This window comes from Aegilops tauschii, chromosome 3 (assembly GCF_002575655.3).
Source record: "Aegilops tauschii subsp. strangulata cultivar AL8/78 chromosome 3, Aet v6.0, whole genome shotgun sequence".
In the NCBI taxonomy this organism is placed as follows: Eukaryota; Viridiplantae; Streptophyta; class Magnoliopsida; order Poales; family Poaceae; genus Aegilops; species Aegilops tauschii.
The window spans coordinates 99,346,829-99,358,824 of NC_053037.3; the positions used below are offsets into that span (position 1 = coordinate 99,346,829).

The window sequence follows — 11,996 nt, forward strand, 5'->3', positions numbered from 1 at the left end:
GACAACTTCCTCCTCCTGCGCGAGTCCATCTCCAGACGCGCCCATTGCCGAACCTCCGCGACGTCATGCCGCCAGGATCCGTCGTCGGCCTCGCGGTAGATGTAACACCGCGACTCCACTTGTCCCATTCAGCCAACGCGTGCTCCAAAACGATGCCCCTGGGAGGGACAACGACATCGGAGGTGCCATCATCGTCCGATCAGGTAGACCCAGATCTAGGGTTTCCCGCGGAGCTCACACCGTCGCCGCTGCTGGAGCTACGCGACGCCCACCACCCATAGCATCTCTTGCCCGACCATCTGAGCCTCCCAAGACGGCGCCTCCATGGAGGTTACGACGCGTTGGGCGCCGCCGCCGCCCAATCCAGACTGAATTTTGAACTTTCGTCCGGGAGGGGTTCGGATGTGGATAGGAGGGACCTCGGCTTCGCCTCCAAGGAGGGTAACGACGCCGTGGGCCGCCGCCGATGCCGGGCTAGACCAGCCGGCCAAAGTTTCCTTCGGTCCCCAACCTATACCACAAAACCTCCGACTGTCCCGGATCCGACAGCGAGATGAACCGAGACCAACAGAGATGCAAGTGCAATGGGGCTCAACCCACCAGGAAGGAGGATCAAGAAGGACAGCCGCCATAGATCTCCAGGCGCCGGATCCAACGATCCGACGAGGCCAGCGGCGTAGAACACCACCCTGCGCCGGCCGACAACATCCAAGCGCCCGATCCAAATGGATCCGGCCTGATCATGGCGGCGCCCGCGACCACCCGATCTGAAGTCCACGCAACCACCACCTCGCCGTGGAGCCGCATCCAAGCCGCGTCGCCGGCGCCGCAACGCGCCGCCGCCAAAATGCTCGCCCGCCGTGCCACCAGACCCCGCGCTAGCCCGACGCCTCTTTGCGATCTGGTCGTCCCGCGCCGCCCAAGACGCTCCAAGGGGGAGAGATGCCCCGCCGCCGCCCAGCCGGCCAAGCTTTGCCCGGCGGCGAGGAGAGGTGGAGGCGGAGGAGGGACGAGGGGGACGGCGGCTAGGGTTCCCCCTGGGTCGCCCGCGGGGGCGACACGAGGGGGACGAGAAGGCACGTTAGCCTCAAACACAATCTAGAAGGATTGAGCAGAAAAAAAATTGCCGCCGGGCAAAGGATATACTCCTGAGTAATACGCAAATGCTGATTCAAATGCCTAAGATGTCGCCGCTGAGCCTCCACCTTCCCAAAATAGAATCTCAAGGGCTGGGAAGCAATGAGCGCAGGTACCATGCCATGGGGCCGCCAACGCCGGTGAATCCCCTCAAACTGTGCTCCACCATTCACCATCTCAAATTCCCAACTCACCGTCACCGGTACTGCACCTCTGCGCTGTGTAATCTACTGTATCTCAGGTTAAAATTCACCATCGTGTGTTTCTTAATTGGGCGAATCAGATCTTCGATTGGAACGCATGCAGGATGTCACCGTCGAGATCCAGGAAGCGCCCTTCGGGGCCGCAGCCCACCACCGCGCTCGCAAAGAAGTGGCACTGCCCCGCGCCCGCGGTGCTGGCCTCGGATGACGTCGCCGGCGCGGCGGCACCCTCGTCGCCGTCCTCCTCCTCCTGGGCGTCGCTTCCAGGGGATATGGTTCGACAGATAGCTTGGCGCGTGCTGGCCGGCGATTTTCTGGATTACGTCCGCCTCCGCGCCGTTTGCACCAGTTGGCGGTCCGGCACTGTGTGCCCGCGCGGCCGCGGCGTCACCGATCCACGCTTCCACCCGCGCCGCTGGATGATGCTGCCGGAGGGCCACGGTCTCTACCCCGGCCACCGAAAGCTTGGCGGCTACATCCGCTTCTTCAACCTTGACGCCGGAGCCCTCGCCCGTGTCGAGCTCCCCCTGTTCAAGAACCACTGCGCTCTGGAATCGGTCGACGGCCTCCTCCTCCTCCAGAGAGACCAAGACACGGCCATCCGCCTCGTCCACCCTTTCACTCGCGACATTGTTGAGCTCCCACCGCTTGCCACCCTCCTCACGCAGCTGGGCGACGATCTCCGCAGCGCACACACCGACCCCGAGCTGCGGAAATGGTACTATATCAGATACTGCGTGTGTGCTTCTGTTTCCTGCAGCGGTGGATCCGTCGTCGTCATGCTCGCGTTCCGTCGTCTGATGTGCGTAGCCTTTGCGACCTCCGACTCCCAAGACCAGCAATGGACCATGCCAAGCTGGGAAGTCCCATTCAACATTGCGCCCTTGGCATTCCAAGGCAGGCTATACTTTGTGCACCATCCTACAACTAATGGGTCGCTGGTTTTCCAGATCAACCCGCCCCTGCAGGTTGGCTCGCCGCCACTGCCGCCAAAGCTGATCGCCACATGTCCGGCAGATAAACTCTACAGGGGCTCACATCTGGTAGAATGCAACTCACAGATCCTGCTTGTTGGCCATGGCGACATTTCCTTAAAGCACATTGTGATTTACAAACTCGAGGACCTTATCTTGGAAAGGTTTATCCCGGTGACAAGCATCGGAGACCGTGCCCTCTTCCTCCAAGGGAAGTGCCTGAGTGTCTCCTCCACGGCGCTGCCTACTGTCATGTCTGAAACTGTTGTCTACACCCATCCAATATACTATCATTATGCACAATACCACCTCAGGACTGGTGCTTGGTCGCAACCAATCGACACATGCGGTCTAAATGGCTTTAACCCGGGTCCTCGTAGCCTCATCCACCATGTCATTACTTGCTGCATTCGCAATGTCTGGTATGGTACTGCCACTCCTACTTTGTTTTTCCTCACCACTCCCTATTTATGTTGTCACAACTGTTCCTAGATCATGTTAAATAGTGGGCTTAATACATTCTCCTTGTGACCCTTATAGGAACAAAGGGCTGTTATATTCGAAAAGGCTAGAAAATAGGCTTCCAACGCTTCTTTGGAAGGTGAAGAGAAAGCTTCGTTATTGGGTAAATTTTACTCGCATATAATCCTTTCTTTTTGTACTAGCAACTCAAAGTGATTAAGGATTTTTTTTCTTCTTTTCGAAACGGAGATTAAAGAATTTATAGTTACCACCTTTAGTTTTATTATCCTAACAAAAATAAGCAACCAACCATCGATCTGACCTGGACAGATGCTCAATCCTCACAATAATACGTGCCCTCGATCAACACCCAACTCACAGAAACTCAGCCGTCAGAAATTTAGAATCCTCCTAATCTACAAGCAGTTTGATGAGGTGTTCTTGTGGTACTCGCAATCCCCTCGTTTCTGTACTGACGCAATATCTATTAAACTAACTTTGAGATTTGCTCACCCCTTTCTTGTTGTTCCACATGACCAATCAGCCAAATAATTTGGGGGAATCGATTGATTGTTCTTGCCACATCAACCTCTAGATACATGGTATCCTTATATATATATAGTGGATGCTTAGGCCCTTGACCTTCCTAATACACTTGGATTCCTGGTATTCCACAACAACATGTGAAAGGTTATTCTGATCTTCTGTAATTTATTGTTTTGTCTTATTTTTGGCACACATATTGATCACCAATGCTTTCAGGATTTGTGCCAGGATAACTTGTCTTGTAAGAACCATGGGGTGCGCTTGGTTTGAGCCCAATCAAACCCCACCAAAACATTGGCTAGCAAATATTTTTGCGTGTGTTTTGATTGACCATGTTTTGGTCAATTGCCCAGAATAATGGACTGGAGTTGGCTGGTGGGAGCATGGACATGCTAAAATATTAGGAACCATCAAAGCAAGAACAAAAATAATTGGCCATGAACAAAAATTGGTATAGTTGGTTTTGATCATCACTATCCAAACACAACACTAACAAGGTAAAGATTATGCTGGGCAAAATAAATACGGTAAATGATTATCCAATAAGAAGCATGCTAAATGATTGTGCTGGAGGAAGGAAATAAGGAAAGTCATTATGCTAGAAAAATCATAGTGAAGGATTCAGCAGCTGACTGATATTTGTTATTTAGATGCCCCATACTTATTTCTGGTTTTAGATTTGATCATATTGGTGTAATTGGTTTCATCACTTATGTTACATCTCTTTTTGTACTTGTGCTCCTTTTGCTAGTCATAAAAGGCCCTTGTGACCAGAAGCTGGTGGATGCATGGATTTCCTTGGCGCCAAGAAGGGAGACTAGTTACACTCGTACCTCCTCGTCGTCTCCTTGTTGCTAGAACTTTTCTCATGACACCTATTGTGATGATACTGTAGCTCTGACAAATTTAAATATGCTTACCTTCTGCTTTTCAGCAATCATGTATTAGCTCGGATAGATGAAGCACATGATGTTTTATTTTATTCCTGTCTTGTTTCCTTTTTTAAGATGTCGTGTCCTGTTTCCTACAAGCATTTAGGTAGTGTATATTGTTTTTGGTTCACTCGTGTAGTTCATTAGAGAAGTTCTTCTTTCACATTTGTTAGAATCATCTAACTTTAAGGGCTCCTTTAATTTATAGCAATTTTCTATATGATAGGATTTTTATTGTAAAAAATCCCTAAGAGCTCTTTGGTTTGTAGGAACTATTCCTATGCAGGATTGGTTCCTATCCTTCACATATCAAAGGAAAGAAACACATTACCTCAGACCTAATGAAAAAGTTTCTATCTTATGAACCAAATAATATCTCTTTTTATCCTATGAACAAAGAAGCCTAAGGGCCTGTTCGATAGTCACCTGGCTCCCAACTCACTGAACTCCAGGTCTAGAACTGGCCCTAACGGTTGAACACTAGCAGTTATGAGCGAGGAGCTGTTAACTGGGGAGCAGAAGTTGATTTATATAGTGATATTACACATGTATGCCACTGCGAAGTGAATTCATGTACTACTGGTTTTGCTGCAACTAATCTCCTCCCGCGTCCTCTTGCATGGACAAGCGGGTCGTTTTCCCCAAATGGAACGACCCTTTTCATTAGAAGACATGTGGATTCGTGAATCTCAAAGCAACCCACCCGACACTGCTTTCCTCCCGCTACCCCCGCGTCGCCCACGTGCGACCGAAGGGGAAACCCTAGCCGTCGCCGACTAGGCTCCTCCCTCCCTCACCCCCCCTCGCCACTGTCGGATCTCGCTGGCGGGCAAAGCCCTGCTGGCGTGGGCGGCGACGAGGCTTCCTCTCTTCCCCGTGCGGTGGTGAATGGCACGAGCGGTGTCACCGGGCAAGGTTGCGGTACTGCAGGGGGCGTAGCGGCAAGCACGCAGGCGTAGACGGCCACAATGGAGGGTGATGGCGCTTGAAGCTACGTCGGTATTTCCCTAAAGAGGAAGGGATGATGCAGAACAGCGACGGTAGGTATTTCCCTCAGTGATGAGACCAAGGTTATCGAACCAGTAGGAGAACCAAGCAACACTACGTAAACAACACCTGCACACAAATAACAAATACTCGCAACCCGACGTGTTAAAGGGGTTGTCAATCCCTTTCGGGTAACGGCGCCAGAAATTGGCAAACAGACGTGAGAGAGTTGTAATATTGATAGATCGAACGCCAAATAAAATAAAGTGCAGTAAGGTATTTTTGCATTTTTGGTTTAATAGATCTGAAAATAAAAGCAAAGTAAAATAGATCGCAAAGGCAAATAATATGAGAAAGAGACCTGGGGGCTGTAGGTTTCACTAGTGGCTTCTCTCGAGAAAAATAGCAAACGGCGGGTGAACAAATTATTATTGAGCAATTGATAGAACTTCAAATAATCATGACGATATCCAGACAATGATCATTATATAGGCATCACGTCCAAGATTAGTAGACCGACTCCTGCCTGCATCTACTACTATTACTCCACACATCGATCTCCATCCAACATGCATCTAGTGTATTAAGTTCATGGAGAAATGGAGTAATGCAATAAGAACGATAACATGATGTAGACAAGATCTATTTATGTAGAAAAAGACCCCATCGTTTTATCCTTAGTAGCAACGATACATATGTGTTGGTTCCCTTTCTGTCACTGGGATCAAGCACCGTAAGATCGAACCCACTACAAAGCACCTCTTCCCATTGCAAGATAAATAGATCAAGTTGGCCAAACAAAACCTAAATATCGGAGAAGAAATACGAGGCTATAAGCAATCATGCATATAAAAGATCAAAGAAACTCAAATAACTTTCATGGATAAAAAGATATAACTGATCATAAACTCAAAGTTCATCAGATCCCAACAAACACGCCACAAAAAGAGTTACATCATATGGATCTCCAAGAGACCATTGTATTGAGAATCAAACGAGAGAGAGGAAGCCATCTAGCTACTAAGTACGGACTCGAAGGTCTACAAAGAACTACTCACGCATCATCTGAAAGGCACCAATGGAAGTGGTGAACCCCTCTGTGGTGGTGTCTAGATTGGATCTGGTGGTTCTGGACTCGGCGGCGGCTGGAATTGATTTTCGTCGACTCCCCTAGGGTTTCTGGAATATTGGGGTATTTATAGAGCAAAGAGTCAGTTTAGGGGGCACCCGAGGTGCACACAACCCACCAGGGCGCGCCTGGGCCTCCTGGCGCGCCCTGGTGGGCCCAGGCGCGCCCTGGTGGGTTGTGCTCCCCTCAGAGCACCCCCAGGCGCTTCTTCGGCCCACTAGATGTCTTCTGGTCCAAAAAATCTCCAAAAAGTTTCGCTGCGTTTGGACTCCGTTTGGTATTGATTTCCTGCGATGTAAAAAACATGCAGAAAACAGCAACTGGCACTTGGCACTATGTCAATAGGTTAGTACCAAAATATAATATAAATGACTATAAAATGATTATAAAACATCCAAGAATGATAATATAATAGCATGGAACAATAAAAATTTATAGATACGTTGGAGACGTATCATAGGGCGTGGCGGCGCTGGATCGGGTCGGACATGGACCCCGGTTGCCTGTGTTGGGTGGCATAGGGAGGGAGCGGCAACCTGGCTAGGGCGCTGCACGAGGCATGGGTTAGGGAGGCGCTCCCTAGCGATCTCCGATGAAGAGCTGGTGGTGAGCCCCGAGCCCGGCGTGGAGGCGGTGGGGGTGGGGCTGCAGCTAGTCTGGTGGTGCCATCCTGTGGGCTTCCTGGTGGGGCGTGCTTCAACGGGCGGCTCCTGTTTTGGTGCCCTGGTCTTGAGGAGGTGAGGTGGCTAGTGCTGGTGACTGTCATGGCAAGCTTGGGCTGCGGTCCGCCGCCTCTACGGTAGTTTGTGGGGGCAGCGACGCAGGGGTGGGAGCTTGTGGTGGTTGCACACGTGGTCAGTGCGGGCGCAACATGGCGGTTGATGTCCAACGACGGTGTGGTGGAAACCTCCCTTCTCCTTGGTGCGGGCCGGCGGCGCGTGGTTTCACTCGTCGAGATAGCTTTGACCTAGGGTTTGTGCTCGGGCAGACCAGACCTGGGCCCGAGGCAGATCGGAGCTGGTGCTCCGGGTAGGTGAGGTTGGGCTTAGTCCAAGTGGTGCTCGGTGGCGGTGGCCGTGTTAGCGTTGCGTCATTGCGAAGATCGGCGAGAGTGACCATGGACATGGCGTCGTGTGAGCTCGCCTGGCCAAGCTCTCCAGTTGGCTCGTCGGCGGCCGTCGTCAGTCTCGGAGTCGTGTCCTCCCAGTCCATCGGGTATTGGACGCAGGTGTGCGTGCCTCCTACGGTGGAGGCATCTACCCAGACTCAAGGACTGGTGTCGGGCTAAGAGTAGATGGAGTGTCGTCGCTCTTCCTACCATGGTTGAGTGTGTTGTGATGTGGGCGGCGCATGGTATCTCGTGACAGGGACGCCGATGCAGTGACATCGGAGGGCGGCCCGCATGGTTGCTCTTCGGCGGGCATCATTGAGGTGGTGGTGGCTCCCCTCCCGGGTTGTGTGTGCAACAGGAGGGGTTGCAACAGGTAGCTCAGATGTGCCCTCTCTTTCAATGGGGCGACGTCCAGATCCAGATCTGGGGTTCTGTCTTCGTCACACTCCTTCTGGCGGCCTCGTGGTGGCACGAGTGAGTTGCCGAGCGAAACATTGCCGCCGATGAGGGTGACATTCAAGGGTGCCACACTCTTTTTGAAGACGTCGTTGTGGTTCTTCTCTTTGTGTCCAGGCTCCAGGTGAAGACATTTGTTTGGTGTGCACTCGGCAGAGACGATGCTCTTTGTTGTTCTTCCTTTTGAGGGCGTTGTCATGGAGCTTAGGTGTGCTAGGTCGTAGCGTGGAGGTGTTTAGTTTTTCCAGTGCTCGTTGCAGCTGGAAGATGACGAAGTCTTTGAAACTGTTTTAGGCATGATTTTCAATGACGATATTCAGCGCCCCAGGAGAGGATCGCAGTTTGGCCACATACACATCAACCGTGATAGAGCGGAGGGTGATGCCAAGATCATGAGAGACTACTTTGCACTAAAGCCAATTTATCTGGAGAAGTACTTTTGCCGATGCTTTTGGATGCACACAAGTCTTTTTTCTGACCATTGCAAAAGCCATTGAGAAGTATGACGACTGGTTCAAACTCTGGAGAAATGCAAGTGGAGAGACAAGTGTAAGCCCTCTGTTGAAGTGCATTGCGGCTATTCGAGTCTTCGCATATGGGTGTTCGGTCGATGCCGTTGACGACTATGCCCGCATTGGTGAAGACACAATATTGGAGGCCGTTCGAAGGTTCACCAAAGCAGAGATCAATGTCTTTGGACCTGAGTACTTGAGAGCACCCATCGAGGAAGACACCCGGAGGCTGGTGGCAAAGAGTGAAGCAAGAGGATGTCTTTGACCTGAGTACCTGAGAGCACCCATCGAGGAAGACACCCAGAGGCTGGTGACAAAGAGTGAAGCAAGAGGATGGCCAGGGATGCTTGGATCACTCGACTATATGCATTAGACATGAAAAAATTGTCCCGCAAGGTGAAAGGGTCACAAAGGCCGCTGCAACGATCCAACGATCATTCTTGAGGCAGTTGCATCAAAGGATCTTTGAATATGACATTCATTCTTTTGTTTGCCTGGGTCTCACAGTGACTTCAATGCGTTGTTAAGATTACCACTGTTTTCTAGGCTTATTATAAGAGATGCTCATACTTGCAACTACTCGATTAATGGACACAACTACTCAATGGGTTACTACCTTGCGGATAACATCTATCCATCATGGACCACATTAGTCAAAATAATTTTGCGTCCAAAAGGTAACAAAAATATTCATAAGCTATTAGGAAAAATATGGAGAAAGCCTTCTATGTCCTTTAGAAGCGCTTTGCAATTATTCGTGCCGAGTACCGAAGCTCCAAGGTTTTACGACAGATCATGACTTGTTGCATCATATTGCATACACATGATCATCAAAGACGAGAGGAAGATGCCTGAGTACTTTCAGTACATCACCAAACTCTGGTTGAGGCAGAGTATGATTCAAATAAAATCCTGGCATTACTTCAAGAGCATCGCTGATCCATATAGAATCCTGGCATTCCTTAAAGAGCATCGCTGATCCAAATAGAATCCTGGCATTCCTTGAAGAGCATAGCTGATCCAAATAGAATCCTGACATCCCTTGAAGAGCATCGCTGATCCAAATAGAATCCTGGCATTCCTTGAAGAGCATCGCTGATTCAAATAGAATCCTGGCATTCCTTAAAAAGCATCGCAAAATCAAGAACCGACGAGTTCATGCTCAGCTCCAAGATGTTCCTACTCAGCTCCAAGATGATTTTGTTGAGCATCACGGGCAACATCATTATGTTTAGTTTCTATGTGTACTATATGTACTCCCTGCGCAAATGAAAATAGATCAAACGCTCTTACATCCCTTTATGGAGGGAGCAAGTGCAATAGAATTATAGTAGTATAAGTTTAGATAAAAATTTACTCCATTATACAGGGGATCGGGTAGGTCCCGCTTGAGGATCGGTTAGAGTTGCCCTTAGCAGTTTCACCATGGAATTTTCGATTGCAGCAAGGCAGCAAGGTAGAATCATAGGCAGCAAGTCGATATAATTCACATGACATCGTGTACAGATAGGAAAATACAGGATGGCGTCGCCCTAAGCCAATGCTTCGCCTCTACCAGCTGCCTTGTCACGTCCTCTCTTATTATTCGTTACCGCCGTGGACGGCAAGATCACACTAGTTGCCGCCGCTCACGACAGCGTCCTTGTAAGAACCCTCCGGCGGCGGCGGGACTGGCGGAGCCCTCGGCTCGTGCCGCGGCGCCGGCGGCGCCCAGGTGTCCCCTACATTGCCTCCGTGCTTCCCCCTCCGTCCCTCCTCCAGGATGAGAGGCACCTTGCCCTCCCTCTCCCTGCTAAGCCGCTCCTGCGCGCCGCCGCGCAGCTTCTCCAGCCCCCGCCCGCCCATCTGCTGCATCTTGAACACCTTGAGCAGGTTCAGCAGCCCTCCCGCCAAGAACAGCAGGCTCCCGAACAGGCAGTACCACGCCCAGCTCCTCCCCTGCATCCAGAGCAGAGTAGTTTAGCACCCTGTTCTTGAATTGAATGGATCTCACTCAGTTGGTTACCAGTAGGGTGAAGCTGTGGGAGGAGTGGCCGTGGACGTCGTTCCGGTTGACGACGCCGCCGATGAAGAAGAGGGTGCTGCCGAGCAGAAACGGGATCTGCACGCTCTTCTGGAGGATCTGGACGTGCCCGTTGGCTCGCTCGTAGACTTGGCACATGTTGTGTATGGACCCGAGGCACCACAGCGCTGGCCCGGCGATGAGCAGGTTCAGGCCGTGCTTCTCCAGGCCACGCCGGTGACCTCTCTCCATCTGCGACGTTTGTGTCATTCAGATAAAAAAGAACAGCATGCAACTCCAGTCTGAACTCTGAACTTACTGATACTACTAGCTCGGATGGATGAACTCCAACTCCATACCTGGATCTCGAACAAGATGAGCGCGACCAAGGTGAGCGCGGCGCCGGCGAGCTGCACGGCGGGGGCGGCGAGCTCGACGAGCACGAACTGGGTGTCGAGCCCGGCCAGGCCAAGGTTGTAGTCGACGCCGGCGACGTGCGCCAGCAGGTCGTGCGCGTTCGCTCCCAGCACGCCCAGCAGCCCGACGACGGCCACCGCGAGGCCGGCCTTGGTGGACACCGCCCACGGCCACAGCTGCGCCAAGAAGCCAACGACGAGGAGGACGGCGGCGAAGACGTACACCCCTGCGTTGATGTACTCCCACCGCCGGTTGCGCGACGTCTCGCCGCCCGTGGCGCCGAGGCTGTACGCGCGGCAGTCCCGCGCCGTGGCTAGCTTCACCATGGCTAGGTGCAGATTATTCGGGTTCTAGCTAGTAGCTTCCTGCAGGCTGCAGTGGAGGAGTTGAAGTGGTGGTCGGCGGACACGGCGCTCTGGACTGTGGAGCGAGGATGGCGGAAAGGCGCTATGTGTAAGCTCGGGCGGGGGGCCATGGCAGATACGTGGCAGCGTGCATGCTGTGCCATGTAAGGCAGGCGCGAGTCGGGCTCTGATTCGTCGCGCACGGCGCCGGCGAGTAAACTATGGGATACGAGTGGTTCTGGACTATACGAGACACACGCCACTTCACACACGAGTCAAACCACGTGGGCAGTATCACACGAGACAGAAGGGGCTACGTCACCCTCACCTCACGGAGTTTGGTAGTTTTTTTTTACAGTTTGTCTAATTCACATCTAGATGTTTTTTAAGAATGTCACATATAAACTTTCACAAATAACGCAACAAGAAAAAAAAGTTAGAAAAAAAATATCACAAACATAGTGGACATGAGGTTAGATGTGACACAGTTATGTCACATCTAGATGTGTCCTAGACAGACCATTTTTTTAACAAAGCGGAGACGCAGAGGCATGCACATTCTATCCAATGAGCATGAACTGAGCGGGTACATTATCTTGAGATCGACAAAGTAGTCGTAGAGACATTTTCTCTCACTAAATGCATAAAAATGTCTCCTTCCATTAAACGCACATCACTAAAAGGTCTGAAATAAATTAAAAAATAATGTGAACATTAGTGTCAAGTTTACGACTCGAATCCTGATGGATTGTGGATAGCACTGTTGTCCTAACCATCCAACAAC

General features: G+C 51.2%; 2 protein-coding genes across 2 annotated transcripts; one reads left to right on the forward strand and one right to left on the reverse strand.

The window, feature by feature from the left end:
* The first annotated feature begins 1,184 nt into the window (after window positions 1-1,184).
* On the forward strand, window positions 1,185-4,302 carry LOC109773727 (uncharacterized). The gene is made up of 4 exons (XM_040402244.2): window positions 1,185-1,249; window positions 1,444-2,736; window positions 2,855-2,939; window positions 4,074-4,302. The coding sequence occupies exons 1-4, from the start codon at window positions 1,185-1,187 to the stop codon at window positions 4,077-4,079; spliced, it is 1,449 nt and encodes a 482-aa protein (XP_040258178.1). The 3' UTR covers window positions 4,080-4,302.
* A 5,604-nt stretch (window positions 4,303-9,906) lies between these two features.
* LOC109773736 (uncharacterized) lies at window positions 9,907-11,296 on the reverse strand. The gene is made up of 3 exons (XM_020332446.4): window positions 10,811-11,296; window positions 10,455-10,703; window positions 9,907-10,387 (listed from the first exon to the last, which is right to left on the reverse strand). The coding sequence occupies exons 1-3, from the start codon at window positions 11,192-11,194 to the stop codon at window positions 10,064-10,066; spliced, it is 957 nt and encodes a 318-aa protein (XP_020188035.1). The 5' UTR covers window positions 11,195-11,296; the 3' UTR covers window positions 9,907-10,063.
* Between the last annotated feature and the right edge of the window lie 700 nt (window positions 11,297-11,996).